This window comes from Somniosus microcephalus, chromosome 6, assembly GCF_052327205.1.
Source record: "Somniosus microcephalus isolate GS21.2 chromosome 6, FLI_Smic_1.0, whole genome shotgun sequence".
Lineage (NCBI taxonomy): Eukaryota > Metazoa > Chordata > Chondrichthyes > Squaliformes > Somniosidae > Somniosus > Somniosus microcephalus.
In genome coordinates, this window is record NC_140992.1 from 29,319,904 (window position 1) to 29,341,889 (window position 21,986).

The following is a 21,986-nucleotide window of genomic DNA, read 5'->3' on the forward strand; positions in this document are numbered from 1 at the left end:
CTCTCAAAGTGCTGAAATCCGGAGGAAGCACTTAAGGTCTAAGGAACAGAGAGAGTTGGTGGCGCTACAGCTGGCAGCCGAGAAAGGAGCTCCGAGAGTTTCAAAAAGGCAGAAAAGAAAAAGAAGAAGCAGAAGATAATAACTGTCTAAAATATTAGCACTTCTACCATTCCAGGCGGGACATTACGAAAGGAGCTAAATTAGTTGAAAAACTGGAAAATGTCAAGACAGCCAGTTGGTTGTAAAAGTCCGCACTGCTGGTTCAACAGGACGAAGGTTCAAGCTGTTACGTCAAGAAAAAGGCTATGGAGGAGTCACGCTAGCCAGGTAATCCGGCTACACCAAAGAAATGTTGTTCGGAACGAGTCAAGATCAGAGACTGAATCTATGAACTGTTTCCGCAGAGACGGAACCTGTGAACTGTTTCCACCGAGATTATATTTGTAAATTGTTTTATATGACATTGACTCCACCGAGATTATATCTGTAATTTGTTTTATAGGAAGTTGAAGATATGTATGTTTAACGGGGACTCTGTAAGTAATAAGCTAAAAAGGGAGGATTGTAGTGTATGTACCCGTCTATCTTTAAGGGAACTATTGAATGTAACCGTTCACCTTTAAGGGAACTACTTTAGGTGTGGCACTATTTGTTTGGCTTCTGTATACTTTAATACCGATAGTGACCACACCAGTATATAAGTGTTGTGCCAGGAGTTATTGGGCAGATTCGCCCGGACCTTCGAATAGTAAAGACCTGTTTGTTTGTTACTTCTGAAGTCTGTGTATTTATTAACTGCACAACCCACAGACTTTACATATATAATATACACAAAAACAAAGTAAGCTACAATTAGCCATACCAGGTCAGAAAAAGAGGTGTTGCCAGGACAGAGCTTTTTATATGAAGTCTGTACTTAAAAGATGGCAAATGCTACAAACAGTAGGCAATTAACATTCATTCAATCAACCTCAATGTTGAATCAGGAAACATACCACAGATGTACAAATACTGTAGGTGAGGAATTAAAATTTGTTGGAGACATTAGGGAAATAAAACTGAAAGAGCGGCAAAGGTTTTTTGTACCGTCTACATAGTATAATGCCCAGTGTAAATTGACCATATGGCATCTCCTCTTGAAACCATGAGAGTAGATAAAACTTCAGTCCACCAATTTCCTAAGACAGCTGACAATGAAAGTAATTTTTGGCACGAGTGAGGGGGGAGGCTGCTGAACAGCCCTATCCTCAATCCGGATCACGTATTGCCCAGTGAATTGGATTTGCCGTATCTGCATGCCAATGCACGGATCAAAGCAGCAGTTTTGAAGGCAAACCGCTTCAGTTTACAAGAACCTATAGGTTCAAAGCTTGACAGTTTATTCAGAACTAAACTTAAGTCTGTTAAAACAATTTGGAGTTCTGAAATAGTAGCCAACTTTTCTTATGCAGAACACTATGACCTTATCTCATTTGCCAGAGGGTGGTAGGCTGAAATGGCAGCAACATGGACTCTGAAAGCCTCTTTTACTAGCATATGCAGTTGACAATTTCTGGCACACTGCTCCCAAACAGCTTGAAGCAGTGTTCCTGACATCAGTGGATGAAGTGCTTCCAATTGGCGTTATGCACTTTTAATATGAACACTTTCCTGGAGGATGACCGAGCCCACACTGACTGCTGGAATCGTATTCTGACTGCTATCTCAGGGTTATCCTGTCAAATCACTCGTGCTCAACGCATGTGACTACCTACCAAAGACTAGGCACATCATGCCATTATTCACGACTAGCCAGTCATCCCAATCTAAGTAGACATCAAATTTTTCTTGCATGAACAAAGCTGCTACTACGACCACCACCATCAAGTAGCAGTTGGCGAAGACACTAAGTCAGTATCAGATCAGACGACTACCCAATCTGAAGACCATTTGGATGATCTGTCTTAAATTTCTCCTTCTGGATTAAGGCATTATAAAAGTGCAGAGATTCAAGGTAGACAAAATTCCCTACACGTTTCAGGACTACAAAATAATGGAATAGAACTGAATTTTCCTGGCCTGGAGTGATCTCTTCAATAGCACCAGTCACTAGCAGCTTGTGTACAGAATAGAGTACACAATCCTTTGGACAATGCCAAGAATTTTGAAGAGGTTCCTTAAAGTTGAAAGAGCTTTCTCATTGTTTCTTTGGATGCATAGCTGGTAGAGACTATGGTCCAATTACTACAGAAGTCAGATGCAAACCCCTTCCAAATGAACATCTGATGGAATGGTGGCAGGCAGGACAGGATGAGTCACTGGAAGCAGCAGCAGCAGGCTCTCTCTGGCTGAGCCTTGCTGGCCCTACTTATAGAACATTTGCTCCCGAGCTACAACTTCCGTGGGAACAAAAAGGGCAATTGTCTGGAATTGCCTCGAGTCGGAGTTGCCTGACTAAGCTGAACCTGGATATAACAGTTGTTTTGCTGCTGCTTTTTAACAGTTTTCCAGAGTGAACGAACTTGTTCAATGAAAAATTCTCATCCAAGAACAGGAGTTTCATTAGATAATGTTGAAAGCCCTGGGCTGCATGATCTTTTGGCAAATTGTGAAAGTTAATTTTTCTCCTTTCTCCTCTCCCTAATATGGGCTACTAACTGCCAATTAGTAAGACAGCAAAGGACTCTGAACAAAATTATTCTTCGAGGAAGATGCTCTGACAAAGAAACAGAAAGACTTGCATTTATATAGCGCCTTTAAGACCTCAGGACATCCTAAAGCGCTGTACAACCAACTGAGTACTTTTGAGGTGCAGTCACTGTTGTAATGTAGGATAACAGTTTATCTGTTGAGGACTCGGTTTTTGTTTTGCCAGAAACTACTGACAATTTACTCAGACTGGCAAAAGGTGGGTGGTCGTGTTCCACAAGGATCAGTGCTGGGACCACTGTTGTTCACTACTTACATAAACAATTTGGATTCAGGAATCAGAAGTACAATTTCAAAAATATGCAGAAGACACCAAATTGGGGGTATGGTTAATACAGAATGCAACAAAATACAGGAAGATATCATGGGCATGTAATTGGCAAATGAACTCCAATATAGGCAAGTGTGAGGTGGTACATTTGGTAGGGAGAATAAGGAGGCCACATACTCCTTGGAAAATAAGTGTCTAACTGGAGTAGAGGAGCAGAGCGATCTGGGGTAAATACATAAATAACTAAAAGTAGCGACGCAGCTTAATAAGGTCATTCAAAAAAAGCAAAGCATTGGGGTTCATTTCTAGAGAGACAGAATTGAAAAGCAGAGAAGTTATGGTACAACTTGTATAGAATCTTGGTTAGGCCACATGGAGTACTGTGAACAGTTCTGGTCTCCATATTACAGAAAGGATATAGAGGCACTGGAGAGGGTGAAAAAAAGATTTACTAGGATGATACCAGAACTGAGAGGGTGTACCTATCTGGAATGATTGAACAGGCTGGGCTCTTTTCTCTAGAAAAGAGAAGACTGAGGGGTTACCTGATAGAGGTCTAAAAGATTATGAAAGGGTTTGATAGGATAGACGTAAAGATGTTTCCACTTGCAGGAGAGACCAGGACCAGGGGCCAGAAATACAAGATAGTCACTAATAAATCCACTAGGGATTTCAGGAGAAACTTCTTTATCCAGAGAGTGGTTAGAATGTGGAACTCGCTACCACAAGGAGTAGTTGAGGCGAATAGCAAAGATGCATTTAAGGGGAAGCCAGATAAACACGAGGGAGAAAGAAGTAGAAGGATATGTTGATGGGGTTAGATGTAGAAGGGTAGGAGGAGGCTTGTGTGGAGCATAAACACAGGCATGTACCTGTTGGGCCAAATGGCCATTTCTCTGCTGTAAATACCAGGTAATTTAATTTCCTCTAGGACAGGAATTCTCTTCATTCAGAATTAGCTAGGCAGGAAAATCAGCCCATCTATCATTTTTCTTCGGTAATAAGTAGTCTCAACATGCATCAGCCAGTTATTAGCCCTAAATTGACTGTACCTACTTAAAATCTAGTATTAACCTAACTCCCAATCACTCAGTCTGTTGGCAAATATGACCACTTGGTTTGCACCCAGACAATATTTCACTGGCATCTCGAAGACCACAAATTGTAAGATTTGACTAACTAAGTGAAAACTGCATCAAAAGAGACAAGGCGTGTAGAAAGAGAAAAACAGATTAGAAAGATGACAGAACGAATTAAATTGCAAAACGGACAGAAGGTTATTTGAATTGCATGTGCATTAATGCATAAAGTATTGTGAATAAAGTTGGAGAGCTAGAGGCACAAATTACAATGAGAATGTCTGATATAAAAGCATTAACAGAAACATGGCTTAGGCATCATTGGAAGCTAACAATCCTGGTTGCAAAATATTCAGGAGGACGAGGGTAGGAAAAAGGGAGGAAGTGTGGCATTGTTAATCAAAGTTACCATTACCACACTAGTACATAGTGCAAAAGCTGAATCTATTTGGTTAGAGTTAAGGAATAAGGAGAGTACTGTTACTCTAATGGGAGTATATTATAGACTACTAAACAGTGAAAAGGAGATGGAGACCAAGACTTAAGTAGACAAATTAGGAGCAAAATGCAGGAATAAGTCTAGAATAATGAGTAACTTTAATTATCCAAAAGTAGACTGAAGTGAGAATAAGGTAACTGGCAAAGAAGGGGAGGTGTGTCTACAATGTGTCGAGATAAAAAGGGAACGAGCCTCGATAAACTGGAACCAAAACTTGGCCACTAAGACAGTGCACAAGCTATTGGAACCATTCAAACACAAGAGGGGAGTAGGGTACAGACTAGACATATTCACACAAGAAGTAAAGTGGCACAGCAAAAGCTAGAGTTCTTTTAAGTGGGTAGAACCTAGACTTTTTATTTGACTATAAAGTGGGGCATGTGACAAATTTAGGGCTAATAACATAAAAGAAAATTCAAGCAGAGTGTAGAAAACATAGAGGGGAAGCATTAAAAAAAAGTGTGGTTAAGAGGAGGTAGCAGGATTGGCCGGTAACAAAAGGGAATTAGTAAAGGATTTATATAAGCACATAAAAAGTAAAGGATAGTTAAAGGGTAGGATTAAAAAGGAAATATTATGGAGAATGAAGTAAGATATTAAGTACTGTGCCACTGTTTTCATAGAAGATTGTGGTAGTGGGAATGAAAGGGAGGAGGTGGACCAGTTAGATAGGGTAACTATAGATAAGGAAGTAGTACAGAAAAATAAATTGGTAAAACTCAAAAGTGGAAAAGGCAACAGGACCCAATGGCATGTATCCCAGAATGCTGAAAGAAGTCAGTGAGGAAATAGCAGAGGCTCTAAACATAATCTTAAAGAAGTGTCAGAGGGCTAGAGAGTTGCCAATTTAACACCTCTGTTCAAAAAGGAAGAAAGAGATACACCAGATAACCACAGACCAATCCTCTCAACATCAGTAGTGCATAAACTTCTAGAGGCTATTATATGGGGTAAAATTAATATTCACCCAGAAAGACAATTGGTCAATTTAAGATGGCCAACATAAGAAATAGGAGCAGGAGTGGGCCATTTGAGCCTGCTCCGCCATTCAATAAGATCATGTAGAAAGAAAGTTGCGTCTGACAAATCTAAGAGTTCAAGAAAATAATGGAGTGTATTGATAAAGCAAATGCCTCGGATGTTGCATATATGGATTTTCAAATGACATTTGATAAGGTGCTGCATAAGAGGCTTGTTGATAAAATTACCACATATACTATTAAAGGGAGTATAGACACATGGATAGGAAGTTGGTTAAAGGGCAGAAAACAGTAGTGATTAATGGTGTTTTTCAGGCCTAGGGATGTAAACAGTGATGTACCCTAGGGTCAATGGTGGGACCACTGGTATTTTTATTTTATAACTATGATGACTTGGGTCTATGAAGCACAATTTCAGAATTTGCAGACAAAAATAGGACTTCAGGAGAACAGATAGGTTAGCAGATCGATGTCAGATGAAACTCAATGCAAAATGATATTTTGAGAGGAAGAATAAAAGGAGGGGAGAGGACATATACACTAAATATAAAACTTTAAAAGGAGTAGAGTAGCAGAGATATGAAGGGCTTCAGAAAAAAAAATCTTTAGTATTTGAAATACAGATTGCACCTCTATAAGCATAAACTGGAGAGTCAGTTCAGATACTCTGGATCGTCACTGATTTACTTACTGAATATGCTATTTCACTCCTGGGGAATATGAAGGTTAATGGACCAATGGATATTTTGTGAACTCTTATTACTCTAAGTAACAGGTTTATATTAAAATATACATCGTCACTGAATGCTCAGTGAAATCCTTCAAACTAAATTGTGAATAGTCATTTTAATTATTTTTTAAAACTAGGGGCTTGACAAAATATAACTGTCAAAAGCAAAGCATCAAATTCTTCACTTCTTATATATAGTGAATCAATATGAAGACTATTGTATAAGTGTGGAAAGATACCGTAACTCATTACTTGTAGCACATTTATTGCCATATACACAAGGGATTATCACAATTTATTTTGGAATACCAAGCTGGAACTTCTGCAACTTACTGCTTTGTCTTTTTCTTCTATGGGTGTGTGTGGGGGCAGAGAGGAGAAAACGAAGACAACAGCAAAGTGCCTACTCTTACAAAGCAAGTAAAAGCTGAACTACTCTCTGGAATGATGTTAGACTAATCAATAGATAAATCAACAGGACCAATGGTAGAACAGCACATTAGAAAAACAATAAAGAAAGACTTGCAGTCATATAGCGCCTTTCATGACCACCGGACGTCCCAAAGCGCTTTACAGCCAATGAAGTACTTTTGAAGTGTATTCACTGTTGTAATGCGTGAAACGCGGCAGCCAATTTGCACACAGCAAGGTCCCACAAATAGCAATGTGATAATGACCAGGTAATCTGTTTTTGTTAAATTGGTTGAGGGATAAATATTGGCCAGGACACTGGGGATAACTCCCCTGCTCTTCTTCGAGTGCCACAGGAACTTTTACATCCACCTGAGAGAGCAGACTTGGCTTAACGTCTCATCCGAAAGACGGCACCTCAGAGTGCAGCACTCCCTCGGCACTGCACTGGAGTGTCAGCCTAGCTTTATGTGCGCAAGTCCCTGGAGTGGGACTTGAACCCACAACCTTCTGACTCAAGAGGCGAGAGCCACAGCTGACACCAATGTGCAGGTAGTTATGTTTGATCTCTTTCTCTGCCGAGTTCCTTATCTCAAGCACCCTTCTTTGTGGGGAGGGGAGGAGGAAAAAATAGGGGCAACCCATTATCTGGCTCAGGCACAATGGGCCGATTGGCCTCCTTCTGTGCTGGATCATTCTATATGTCCCCACCTATACACAAGCTCACCACTTCGACACTTTGTTTTCAATGCCATAAAACTAGCAAAAGATATTTAGTAACCAGGTACTTACCCCATTAATTTTCTTTCATATGTGTCCCAATGACTTGGGAAAGTCTATTGATAAGCGGGCTACATGGTTTCTATTACGCAAACTAATTTGAGCCGCCGTAGTTTTCAGTGGATACATTCCGTATATATTTTGCTTGCTGCAAGCTCTAAAAGATTATGCACTTAAAAAGGAGCCCTATAACAATCACATTCATATTTTCTTCCTGTATTTATATTGCAACTATCATATTCTCAGGGCATCCCAAACTGCTTCACAGTCAATTAATTACTTTTGAATTGTAGTCACTATTTTGTAGGCTAATGTGGTAGCCAGTTTGCACACAGCAAGGTCCTACAAACAGCAAATTAGATGAATGACCTGATCATTTGTTTTGGTGTCGTTGGCTGCGGGATCTATGCTAGCCAGAATGTGATGCTTTTCTTTGAATACTGCCATGGGATCATTTGTGTCCATTTGGACAGAATGGTGCCTTGGTTTAATGTCTCATTCAAAAGATGTCACCTCTGACAATGCAGCACCCCCTCAGTACTGCACTGAAGTGTCAGCCTAGATTATGTATTTAAATCCTAGAGTAGACTTTAACCTACAATCTTCTTGGTTAGAGGTAAGTGCACTACTACTAATCCAAGCTGACTTTTGTAAAATGCAATTGTGAAAGTTTTTTTTAATAAAACAAAAATTATATCTATTGTTCAGTTCAGTATTGAAAAACTTAATTATCGACAAACATTCTTCAAAAGATTATCAATATGGAACAGTTACCTGGACTGGAAACTCTGTCACGATACTTGGGTGTGTAGTCATCCAGCATCTGAAGCATAACCCACATGGTGAAGCTGAACATACCAGCTAGGAAGCCATAAAAGACCAGATAGAACAGAAAAATCAAAGCTGTACAGAAAGGAATAAAAAAAGTTAGTTTGAATTTCCAAATGCCTTTCATCCCCCCCATGTTCATTTTACAGCTCACTTATCCTGCATGTAGGAGTGCACGAGTGGCTGAAAAACTGCTCATTATTTCTAACTTACCAGTGAACCGGACAACATATAAAGTGCTTTTTCACAGAGCACCACAACTGCAAACCACAGAATTGCAGCAGTGGGCACTGTGTTTTGGAGTGGGGACCGAGATGAAGGAAGGAGGGGTGAGGAAAGACAATAGATAAGAATTTGGAATCGGTACCATTGAATAAATGCTTAAACTCAAGTGCACATTTCAAATAATGTGAGATGAAGAACCAAAATAAAAGTGGAAATAAAACAAGCAGTTAGAACCAAAGAAGTTTACAGCACAGAAGGCCATTCAACCCATCATGTCTGTGCTGACTCCTCCAAAACTAACCCCACTGTCCTGCTTTCTCCCCAAAGCCCTGTACCTTCCACAACTTCAAATACTTCTCCAATAGTCCCTTAAAAGATGCAATGGTCTTTGTGTCAGCTACTCTCTGTGGCTCCAACAACCCTCTGCATAAAGGACATTTTCCTAACATCTCTCTTCATTCTCAGTAACAATTTTAAATTTTTCATTAACTCAACTGAGAGGATATAGTCTTTCCCCATTCATTTTATCAAAACTGGTCATAATTTTTTTTAAACCTCTAAAATATCCTCTAAGCCTTCTCTGCTTCAGTGGGAATAGTCCCATTATCTCAAATCTCTCATAACAGTGGCCTAAAATAGTATTACTTCTTTACACGTATATTCCATGCCCCCATTTATAAAACTCAAGTGCTGTTGGCTTGATCTATCTGCACCTGCACTTTCAGGGAATTAAGTATTTGAACCCCTTGGTGTCTCTATTCATTCATACTCTTCAGTGTCTTTCCATTGAGTGTTTGCTCCCATTCCTTATTTTAACTCCCAAAATGTATTACCTCATATGAATCCATTAAAAATATTATCTTCTACTGTCTTCCTGTTCTGCTAGTCTTTCTACGTCTACCATATACACCCACCAAAAGAAAAATATATTCAAGGAAGTTATGGATTTAAAGTTGTAAAAGCAGGGCACTTATTATATTGTACAAACTACCAGGCTTGTCAATGACTATGCTTAATTGACTAATTAAGGAGAATGAAAATGCGAAGAGCCTGATCCAAATACCAGTCATGATGGATGTACAAGGGATTCAGAACTTAGAATCAGGAATGCAACCATTTTGAGAGACAATCACAAGATTACAGAACTTCAGTATAAAAAAATGCACACACCAGTTTGTAGACAAGAGAGAGTGGTATGAAAAGGCAAAAAGCGCCGGATCTTCTGGATACCTTACGAGTCTCACTACAGAATTTTCTAGTGTTTCCATCTGCAGAAGGTTGGTAGGCCAAATGACCAAAGTCAACCAAGAGCTTGGTTTAAAATTTTGTTCAATAAAAGATTAAGAAGGTTTAAGATCAGTTTCAGTAATCAAATGCAACTATTCGCTAAACCACAAAACAATTTATTCCACTTTGCCTTGGTGGGAGGAATAGCAAGAGGTTGATGGCCACTCAGCTCTCAATAAGCTATTGTTTGCTTATATGGCATAAAATAGAACGAATATTGCTCCTTTTGCCTGAAAATCACTTTTGCAGAAGTCTCAATCAAATCCACAGAAAAATATTCTCTCCCGGGAGGATGAAAGAATGGCTAAAGCTCAGCAATCTGGAGTCCAAGAAAAAAACCTTGCTTTCCTCCCCCCATTACATGTTGCATTCTCATTATAGTTGCATTGCAGCTTACAGCTGAAGAAACGTGTATCTTGTTATATTCATATACCAGTGATGCATTTATTCCATGGAAGTGGTAAATGAACTCTTCTGGTATTACTCCATATATTCACTATAGAAATCTCTACCCTTCAGTTCTCCCAGTCTGGAGTCGTCGTGCCAAAATCCACTATAATCCCATTTCTTATGCCTACTACAAATGTTTATGTGGACAATTTTTCTTACATAATGGCATAAAACTCTTACATGATAACAAAATGGTTCCTTACATTATTCAACAGCTGCTAAACATTTTTGGACACACCACTGAAAAGTAATAAATTGAGCTTTATAGAGCACTTGTTTATTGAGATTGGAGTTTATGCCCAGTTCTGATCTCCATACGGACAAGATGATGAGGGGACCTGGGGCTTAGGTAATTTAACTACAAGGAAAGATTCTCAGTTTGAAAAATATAAACTTGGGACCCATGTTAAACAACATTATAAAAAGGGGATTGATGCAAAGAGAGCCAGGAGGTTGTTTCTACAGGAACTGGAGATCACTTTTATAAGTTTAGGAAATCAGGAGCTTGATGAAACTTAAAGCTCAAAATTAGAGTTGTGAATTTATTGAATAAAAATGTCACCAGACATCACAAATGCAGGATCCACAGAATCTTTAGAGGAGAAAAATTAACATATTCCTTACGAGACAAAAAATATACTTGTAGGATTAAAAAGAGTAAAAACCCTAAATAACCGCAACCAAAAGTAAATAAAAACAGCACAATAAAATTCCCCTTCAGAGCTTCTTCTATCAAAGTATTAGATCATAAAGTTTAAATACTTCACAAATACCAATTTCACACTGTCATATGTACTTTGATTGAATTTATTTTCCATCAGAAAACAGTTTACATTAGGATTTTTCTGCAAATTAGTTTATATATACACTAAACTCAACAGATAATTTTGTATAAAAGGTATCTTTACATCTAACGAGTCAATCTCTTGTGGCATTACACACGGGGAGTCAAAACCAAGTATTGTCTTCAGGTGAAGTAGGGTTAGAGGATGCGGATAATTGAACCAGTACAGATTTCAGTTATTTTAAAGTTATAAATAATAATTTGATTTTATATTATGGTTGAATAGCAAAATGCACACTATTAGGATGCAGAGAAATAGAGTTGACTGCAGCATTGGCGTTTCTCTGCAGCGGAGGCTCAGTAGCTACGAGATGCAAAACTGAGGCACTACAGTGCCACCACTGGTGGGAGTGTGTAATTATAGTTTCACAATTTTTCTGGGCAGTTTCCATTATAAATGTGGAATTCAGAATTTATAATAGGAAAGTTGACACAAAAGTAATAGGATGCAAAGTTATCATATAGATATGGTAATGGATTGGAACATTAACCCCACAAAGATGCTTCAAATATAATCTTGTTAATTGTTAGCAAAATTTTAAGTGAATCCAATTTGATCAACATTTTTAGTTTCTAGCTCTTGGCCATGTATTGTTAGAAGCAAATTACAATGAAGTATTTAGACTTGATCTAAAGCTATTGTGCTGTTAATCACTTTTGGCAAACGTTATATTGGCTATTTCTTGATTGTTTTGTTAGAATAAGCATAAAAGAAAAACACATTTTGAATGATTTCTGCAGTACTCATTACTTTAATTGAACACACAATTCAGAATAGTGAAATACTGAAGCAATACAATGGGAATAGTTTACCCATTAATTTATGTGATATTTAGGAACATTATACAGTATACTGGAATAATGTAGAACCAGTAGACATGTTTGTTTGCAGGCAAGACGAGAGTTCCCCTTACCAACATCCCAAATGTCAGTTAAATTTTAACATTTAAAGAGATCACTGGATATTCAACAAGACATTTTAAAAACAACCTGCATTTATATAGTGCCTTTAACGTAGTAAAACATCCCAAGGTGCTTCATAGGAGCGTAATCAGAAAAACTGATACTGAGCCAAAGGAGGAGATTTACGACAGATGACAAACAGCTTGGTCAAAAAGGAAGGTTTTAAGGAGTGCATTAAAGGAGGAGAAAATTCCAGAGCTTAGGGCCTAGACGATTGAAAACATAGCCACCAATGGTGGGGCGAATGAAGGCGGGGGGGGGGAATGCACAAGAGGCCAGAGTTGGAGAAACGCAGAGTTCTCTGAGGGCTGTAGGAAGTTACTGAGATAGGGATGGGTGAGGCCATGAAGGGATTTGAACACGAGGATGAAAATGTTTTAAATCAAGGCTTTGCTGGACTGAGAGCCAATGCAGGTCAAGGAGCACAGGGGTGATAGGTAAACGGGACTTGGAGCAAGCTGGGATACAGGCAGCAGAATTTTGGATGAGCTCAAGTTTATGGAGGGTAGAAGATTAGACCTGGTCAGGAGAAAATTGGAATAGTCGAGTCTGGAGATAGCAAAAAGGATGGTCATGGGTTTTAGCAGCAGATGGGCTGAGGCAGGCGCAGAGACCAATGATATTACAGAGGTGGAAGTAGGTGGTCTTGATGGAGAGAATATGGGTTCAGAATCTCAGCTCAGGATCAAATAGGACACAAAGGTCACAAAATGTCTGGTTCAGCCTGAGACACAGGCCAGGGAGGGGGATGGAATTGGTAGCTAGGGAATGGAATTTGTGTTGGGGGTCCAAAGACAATGGCTTTAGCCTTCCCAGTGTTTATTTGGAGGAAATTTCGGCTCATCTAAGACTGGATGTTGGACAAGTAGTCTGACAACACAGACAGTGGAGGAGTTGAGAGAGATAATGGTAAGGTAGAGCTGGATGTTGTCAGCATATATGTGGAACCTGATTGTGTCTTCAGATAATGTCATCAAGAGGCAGATGTAAAATAGAAGGGGTCCAAGGATAACACACTGGGTGACTCCAGAGGTAACAGTACAGTGGCAGGAAGAGAAGCCATTGCAGCAGATTTTCTGGCTATGACTGGATAGGTAAGAATGGGACCAGGTGAGGGCAGTCCCACTCAGCTGGACAATGGAAGAGAGGCATTGGAGGAGGATGGTATGGTCAACTGTGTCAAAGGCTACAGGTCAAGAAGGATGAGGAGGGATAGTGCACCATGGTCACAGTCACAGTGGATGTCGTTTGTGACTTTTATTAGGGATATTTCAGTGCTGTGGCAGGGGCAGAAATCTGATTGGAGAGGCTCAAACATGGAGTTGCAGGATTTGAGAGGCAACATCACGTTCAAGGGCTTTGAAGAGGAACGGGAGGTTGGAGATGAGATGGTAATTTGCAAGGACAGAGGGGTCAAAGGTGGATTTTCTGATGGGGTGGGTGGAGCTTGAGGACGGTAGATTTGAGTACCTGAGGCGAAGGAACTGTTTACAATATCAGCTAACATGGGGGCCAGGAAGGGAAGTTGAGTGGTCAGCAGTTTAGTGGAAATAGAGTCAAGAGAGCAGGAGGTGGGTCTCATGGATAACAGTTAATTCATAATGTATTACAAGGATTTAACAATCTCAAAAAGGTATTCATGCCTCGATAAGCCACTTGATCAAGATAGCTTTCAGTCTCTTGTAATATATTATAAATCTGTCCAGAATGTGTACTGTAGATTTGTAACTGGGAAAGAACAATTTTAATGAGTATTAGTAGCCCAATAAAATTGGTTAAAGCTGCCTTATAAGGTGTCCTTGAGTACTGTGCCCAGTTCTGGTCACCAAAATAGAAGACATTTGAGACTGTGCAGAGAAGAGCCAAGAGACTGATCATAGCAAAAGAGGAATGAGTTAAGAAGAGAGTCAAGAAACTTTCAGCCTTGAAAGAAGATAACCAAGAGATGACCTTATAAGAGCTATAAAGATAGTAAGTAGTATAGAAAAGATAAATATGGAACACTATTTCAAAACAAACAGAGTAGGACAAGAGGGAACATGTTTAAACTATAAAAAGCAGATTTAGGACTGATATCAGGATGTTTTTCTTCACACAAAGATTCAACAACACATAGAATTGACTCCTACCTAGGGCAGTGGAGGCAAAACCCCTGGAAGCACAAACATTTGGAAGCTGTGTTGCAATGGAGTGGTAGGAAATTATACAATCTTTCTGTATGGATTTTTCAAGATGTGCCAAATGGCTATTTTGCATATCGCTGGAAATATATTTCCACGTGCATTGTTTAACAACAAAAACAACTTTCATTTATATAGTGCCTTTAAAGTAGTAAAACGTCCCAAGGCGCTTTACAGGAGTGTTATCAAACAAAATTTGACACAACCACAAAAGGAGATATTAGGGCAGATGGGTCAAAGAAGTAGGTTTTAAGGAGCATCTTAAAGGAGGAAAGAGGTGGCGAGTGGAGAAAGGTTTAGGGAGGGAATTCCAGAGCTTAGGGCATTGGCAGCTGAAGGCATGGCCGCCAATGGTGGAGCAATTAAAATCGGGGATGCTCAAGAGGCCAAAATTGGTGGAGCACAGAGATCTCCGGGTGGTGGGTTGTAGAGCTGGTGGGGATTATAGCGATAGGAAGGGACAAGGCCATGGAGGGATCTGAAAACAAGGATGAGAATTTTAAAAAGCAAGGCATTGCTTAACCTGGAGCCAAAGTAGGTCAGCGAGCACAGGGGTGATGTGTGCATGGGACTTGGTGTGAGTTAGGACATGGGCAGCAGAGTCTTTGGTGACCTCAAGTTTACGGAGGGTAGAATGTAGAAGCCAGGAGTGCTTTGGAATAGTTAAGCCTAGAGGTAACAAAGGCATGGATGAGGGTTTCAGCAGCAGATGAGCTGAGGCAGGGACAGAGTTGGGCGACGTTACAGAGGTGGAAATAGGTGGTCTTAGTGATGGTATGGATATGTGGCCGGAAGCTCATCTTGGGATCAAATATGACACCAAGGTTGTGAACAGTCTGGTTCAGCCTTTGTTTAAAACAAATTTATCATCAAGATAATACTAAAATCAGGGTTATGATACAGACTGACGGGAAGAACAGTGTTGTTGGAGCACCATCACCACATCGACTACACTGGTTCAAGAAGACGGCCCACCACCACCGCCTCATGAGCAATGAGGTATGGGTGATAAATACTAGCCTTGCTAGTGTTCGCCATATCCTGAGAATTTTAAAAATATATGTTTTACAAGGTTATACAACTGGTGTGTCATATACAATCCAACAGACAATGCAAAAGGATAATCAGCTCCTTTGACTCATATCACACATGTTGTGCAACTATTGGTAATGACTATTCACTATCCAATGCCAATATTGGCATCTATTTCAAATGGAATCTCCAACTGAGGAAAGGGTAGTAAACACTGAACAGATTAAATGGGAAGGCAAGTATTATGATTAAATATTTATCTTCAGGTCATCCCAGATATTGATTTTATTATAATTATTTAGCCACTGAAAGGTCAGATTCCTTACCATAGGTATGGTTCGCCTGAGTGTAGTTCAACTCCACATACAAAGCTCCCGCACTTCCTGCTCCTCAGTTCTCCTTCAGACCAGGTGCTGCTTGGAGTATATTATTTAAAATTAAGAGTTTCAGTATTCACATTCTCATTCAATGCTTGGGTATCTCTACTTCCACTGGCTATCCAGAACTGAGGATAGAGTCCACATTAGGAGCTTACAAAACAGGACTCTGTGGGAGAAGCACCTATTAAATAATGGTGCAAACATTTTTAGAGTGACATTAATGCTGCCCCCACCCCCCCATAGATAATTTCCTTTGTTTTGTGGAGTTGATCAAGTGAAGAACAAGCCCTTTACAGGGCTCTTCTGTGCAGTATTTCATACAGGAAACATCTTCTATGGAGCCTCGTTTTCATGATTTAAATAGTAATGTTAACATGTTGGTGACAATGGGACACTCAGTCCAGCTGTGTGTTGTAGTCCAAGTGATCAGTTGGTTTCAGAAACTGCATCCCCCTCCACAAACTCGGTTTTCAAAAACACTTTTTTCCCCCCCCTGTCCCCACCTGAAAACAAAATGAGAACAAACAGACCTAAAATCAGTCCAAAAAAAAGCAAATCTGCAGTCAGGGAATAAGGAAGATCACACTATCAATGTTATTAGCAGATGTTCTTGATAAAGCACGGATTTCTTCACACAACCTCACGGCACCTGCGTCACAGTTTAGATAAAAATGAAGGACACAAAAAGATTTACTGAGAAGCCCCATGAATGGAAATATTTGAACATTTATTTTAAAATAGTTAAAACTATCTGGATTCATGCTTTTGAATGGTGTCATCCTTTGGTTTCTTGTAGGTACTGTTCAGGCAAAATTGTTAAACAAACAATGCAATACATTTAAGAAAAAACAGACAAGATAATCTTTCTCTGCATAGATCATAAAAAATGGGTAGTCAAGCAAAGTTTTTTTTATACATATTCTATATGAATAAAATGGCTAAAAGTCACACTCTTTCGCTATAGGTACTTGAAGGCTAATTGAGAGAATTGCCCTCGCTCTCACAAACAAAATTGAGTTAACCCAAACAGAAGTCTTCAATTACCTAGTGCGCCTAGCAAAATTTCCTCAAGATTTTCCTCCCCTTCCAAAATATGGACAATATACTAAAGTAGAAATGGCCAAAGTCAGAGTTTCTGTAACCTCCCAGACCAAAAAAAACCATCAATATTGGTAGAGCACAATGACTTATACAGAAAACAAAACCGTTAAATTTACAGCTAGAGTACTATCGATTTTGTGCAAAATTTGGAATGATTAAATCGTTTGAATTATCAAATCATTTAAATTATGCAACTTAACTAACACAGCAAAGTGGAAATTTAGTGCTAAAACATCAGTTAATTTGAATTAAGCAACTTGGAATTAAAAGTAGACTGTATCAGTCTAGCAGTTCTGCAGACCTTTACCTAGTTTCCCTTCTCCAGTTATTCATCCGCAGGGATCCCTTTTCTGTGAGAGCTGGATTGGTAGTTTTCCTCTCTGGTGAAGATCACAGCTCCCTTCCAAAAAGATTACTTCAAGGTTCCAAAGGTGCAATTAAAAACCGACGCAAAGCCGACGTATTAAGTAGATATTGATTTATATAAAATGTTGCTGCTGAATAGGTGAATCCCAGCATTAAATCAGAACTGGCGAGATTTCCTATCCGATATGATGTTATCCAATCAAAAATAAAAACATTTAAAATACTGACATTTATTTTGCACCCAGCTCTCTCTCTCGCATTTACAGCGAGGAACAACACAATCACAGCCAGTGGGAATTTCCTCCATGGTCAGCGCCTCGCCGAGGGCTATTTGAACATTAAAATCTTGCGGGAACAATACAAAAAAAAAGGGAAACCTGTTGGAAATGTACAGCCAGTCAATCAGATCAAGCATTAGGAGTTTGCTCACGTTAACACTTCTGAGCATGGTGATTGACGGTCACCGCATAATGCGCAGGTTTCCTCCCAATTACCATCCCCGCCTGTACCCCCCCCCCAAAAAAAAATTGCCACACTAGCAGCACCTTCCCTTAAATAAATAAGTTAATGTCCCCCCTCCCCATATTATTTATTTCCCTCGGCCTCGTCAATGCTGCTTCTAGCCAGGCATCGGGAGCGGCTGTGTGTGTGTGTGTGTGTGTGAGAGAGAGAGAAAGAAACTCCCAATCACTCTCTCTCCCCTATTCTGTCTTCAGTCCCTGCGGGGAAGGGGCCTGCCGACCGCAACCCTTGCTGAGATCGGGATCGCAGCATTGCGGGCACTGCGTTTGCAAATGCATCACCTCCTCTCTCTCTCGAAAGCCGCGTACGTGAGCTAAAAAAAAAAGCCTCTCGCCCATCACCGAACCTTAAATATAATGCACCTGTCAAACCTGACTGCAAAATCACACACACACACACACATTGGAAGGAGCTGCTGCATTTACAACACAATCAAACTGCAGCCCTAGGAATAATCTTAGATTTTTTTTTAATGCATTTTTTTGTCTGCACCGCTTTGCAGCGAACAGTGTCGTTTCTCGGTGCTCGCTCCCTCCTTGGCTCCTTACCCCAGCTGCTGGCTGTCCTGCCCATAAACTGCCCGGTCCCCGGGTTGTAGATGAACTTCTTCCAGCTTCCCTCCTCGAAATTCTTCTTCTCGTCCTTATCAGCCATGGTGTAAAGATAAAATGAGGGGTGGGAGCAAAGAGTTCGTTAAAGGAGTCTGAATCTTTTTATTTTGGACGATGGTGATCTTCGCTTGCTCTCGCTCGCTCTTTGCCTCCTGATGCCACTTGTGCTGCCGTCGCCCTGCGATGCTGCAGTGAACAACCGCAGCGGCTGCCCGGCGGCTATAAGGCACAGCGAGCAGGCGCGTTGCGCAGAGCCAGGCGAGGCGAGGCGAGCGGGGGCTCAGTGCGCGCGCTCCGCCAGGGCGAGACGCGCCGCAGCGAGCGTGCACGCGCCGGGGGCTCGTGGCCGCGCGCCATGCGCAACGGGGCGAGGCGGGCGCGCGCAGTCGAGCATGCGCGATGCGCCAGAAGAACAGAAGGAGGGTGAGAGTGCGTTTGGAACGCCGGCAGACTGGGGCAGTCATTGTGTAGCTATTTGGAAAATGTTACAATGTGTGTGTATGTGTATGTATGTGTGCGCAATTGGCCTTTCCGATGGAGGAATATACAGGTAACTTGATGCATAAATAGAGATGCAGAGTAGATGGGAGATGGGGGATGTGGGGTAAGACATGGGGCAGTTGTGAAAAGTGCATACATCACCTACTTTAGCGAGCGGGGGGAGGGGAGATTGAATCGCGAGCACGCGCGCTGCACCACAGCCACAGCCGAGAGATAAGTGCTTGCGCACCTACCTGCAGTTGGAAGGGAGGGGGGATGATCGGAAGCACTGACTGTGGCATAACGAAGCCTATGAATTACTTATGTCTGTTCCTATGCCATTACAGAGAAGATGTGCCCTATAAGTTGTCACCTGCTAAGGTTTATGGGGATGGGTATTTCAAAAAAAAAAATCTAGCCTCCCGATGGTTTTGTCACAACAGGCACATTTGTGAAACACATACAGGGGACAATGTCCTAAAATATTGTGGTGTTCATGCTATGTGGATGCCACTCTTGTGAGTGCCCTAGTTTCCACACAGTATAAAGAGCAAGCCACAGAATGCTAGTGCAGTTTATCCCTGAGCATGTTGAATTGCCTCCTCAGCACTTTTACAACAATAACAACAACTGGCATTTTAATAGTCCTCCCACAACTTGTACATCTCAGTGCTTTACAAAAAAAAAGATGGTCACCCAGCAGAGAAATAGAGGGACAATCAGAAGGGCAAAAGCATGGTCAAAGACAAGGATTCTAAGGAGGCTTTTGAAACCAGAGAGGGAGGTACGAGTCTAGGTTCGGATCGGTCATGGCCCTGTGGGTAGCGGAGCGGGCCCAGGGGCCGTGTAGCCTGATCCTGCTCCTATTTCGTGTGTCTAATTCTGTTAGATTCAGGAGATGGTTCTGTGATAGTGGATTGGCGGTTAGGATCAGATCAGCCATGATCTTATTGAATGGCGGAGCAGGCTCGAGGGGCCGATTGGCCTACTCCTGCTCCTATTTCTTATGTTCTTATGTAGGTAGCAAGGCAGATGGAGTGTTGGAGGACAAGGGCCTAGTGACTGAAAGAATGGTCACTAATGATGGAATGGAGAGATAAACAAACAAGGAGTAATTTGCTGTTAGAGTAGAGGATGGATATAGGGTGTACAGCTGGAGGAGATTGCAAAGATAGGGTGGAGGTGGTCATTAGGGGAATTTGAACAAGATGATTTTATAATGGATCTGTTGAGGTATGGGAAGCCAGTGGAGCATAGCATTTTTTAAATATTCGTTTCTGGGATGTGGGTGTTGCTGGCAAGGCCAGCATTTATTGCCCATCCCTAATTGCCCTTGTGAAGGTGGTGGTGAGCTGCCTTCTTAAACCGCTCTAGTCCGTGTAGTGAAGGTACTCCCACAGTGCTGTTTAGGAGGGAGTTCCAGGATTTTGACCTAGCGACGATGAAGGATCGGCAATATACTTCTAAGTCAGGATGGTGTGAGACTTGGAGGGGAACTTGGAGGTGGTGGTGTTCCCATGCGTCTGCTGCCCTTGTCCTTCTAGGTGGAAGAGGTCGCGGGTTTGGGAGGTGCTGCCAAGTTGCTGCAGTGCATCTTGTAGATGGTACACACTGCAGCCACAGTACACCGGTGGTGGAGGGAGTCAATATTTAAGGTGGTCGATGGGGTGCCAATCAAGCGGGCTGCTTTGTCCTGGATGGTGTTGAGCTTCTTGAGTGTTGTTGGAGCTGCACTCATCCAGGCAAGTGGAGAGTATTCCATCACACTCCTTACTTGTGTCTTGTAGATGGTAGAAAGACTTTGGGGAGTCAGGAGGTGAGCCACTTGCCGCAGAATACCTAGCCTCTGACCTGCTCTTGTTGCCACAGTATTTATGTGGCTGGTCCAGTTAAGTTTCTGGTCAATAGTGACCCCCAGGATGTTGATGGTGGGGGATTCGGTGATGGTAATGCCATTGAATGTCACGGGGCAGTGGTTCGACTCTCGCTTGTTGGAGATAGTCATTGCCTGGCACTTCTGTGGTGCGAATGTTACCTGCCACTTAACAGCCCAAGCCTGAACGTTGTTCAGGTCTTGTTGCATGTGGACATGGACTGCTTCATTATCTGAACATGGACAGTCATGAAAGAATGCAGGAGAGGACAAGGGTCAAGGTACTCTGGATAAATTGTAGTTTGTAGAGGCTGCAGGCTAGCAAAGGAGAGTAGAGACCAACAAAGAATAAATTAATTCAAAATGGACACAGACTTGACAGCAATAGGAGAGAGATGGTGAGAATTTTTTGGAGTTGAAAGAAAACAATTTTGGTAATGGATTGGATGTGAAGAAGAAATTCAGGTTAGGTTGAAGACTATTCCAAAGCTTTCGATTTACTAATATTGAACTAGAAGAAGTTAAATCTCTTTCAGTGTTAATGATGGATAGGTAGTTGGAGAGGGCAGCAACAGTATTGGAGGTAGAGGTAAAGCTGGGTGTCATCAGTATATATGTGGAAGCTGGCTCTTTTTTACTTACTAATATTTAAACTTGGTTTAGTTGGTAGCATTCTTGCCTTTCAATTAGAAGATTGCGAGTTAGTGTCTCACTCTAGGACTCATCACATAATCTAGGCTGATACTTCAGTGCAATACTGAGCGAGTGTTGGAAGTATTGTCTTACAGTGAAGATATTAAACTAAGGCTCTGTCTGCCTATTTAAATTGGCATGAAAGGTGGCACCGTTGGAAGAAGAGCAGGGAGTTGTGGCTAGTATTTCTCCCCCAACCAGCAAATTAACTGGTCATTAACTCAAATTACACACTTCAGCTTTGCCTCATACATTTTTACTTTAAAGTGAAAAAAATACTATCTCTAGTTTATATATTGAAGGACTTTCACCTTCATTGATGGTTACAACATTTGCTTTAGATGCTTCTTGTTGCATAATAACTTCACAAATTGTCAAATGTGCCTTGGGTCCTCAACCCATGCAAAGCGAGACCAGCTCCAACTTCTGGAGTCTCTCCTCCTTGAAAGAGTTGGAAAAAAGCCACTGCAAGGAAACATATTCTTGTGTCATCAATTAGTATTGGCTACCACTGATGACAGCAGTCCCAGAAATCTTGTACTACATTTTCTGTGACTGATATGTTGCATCGATCTCACTCATAGTGGTCCGTAATGAGGATTAGGCCCTATTGTGTGCCTCTTTTATCTAAATCAGTGCACTTATACACCCTGAGCAGCAGACTGTTGCCTTATACATTTGGGCTAGTGCTGGGGAAATGCTTACCATCCATG

General features: G+C 41.1%; 1 protein-coding gene across 4 annotated transcripts in view; it reads right to left on the reverse strand.

Annotated features, from left to right (window-relative positions):
• The window catches only part of atp1b3a (ATPase Na+/K+ transporting subunit beta 3a), a 44,831-nt gene extending 26,340 nt beyond the window's left edge, over window positions 1-18,491 (reverse strand). Inside the window, exons 1-3 of one of the 4 annotated variants that reach the window (XM_085989899.1) lie at window positions 18,165-18,252; window positions 15,574-15,660; window positions 8,213-8,341 (exon numbers count right to left, since the gene is read on the reverse strand). In XM_085989899.1, coding sequence (XP_085846025.1) covers window positions 8,213-8,294 — 82 coding nt within the window. In that variant the 5' untranslated portion in view covers window positions 8,295-8,341; window positions 15,574-15,660; window positions 18,165-18,252. Of the gene's footprint in view, window positions 1-8,212; window positions 8,342-15,573; window positions 15,664-17,035; window positions 17,536-18,164 lie in introns of those variants that run through there. The other 3 variants (XM_085989901.1, XM_085989898.1, XM_085989902.1) reach the window with 3 other exon arrangements.
• Window positions 18,492-21,986: the final 3,495 nt, after the last annotated feature.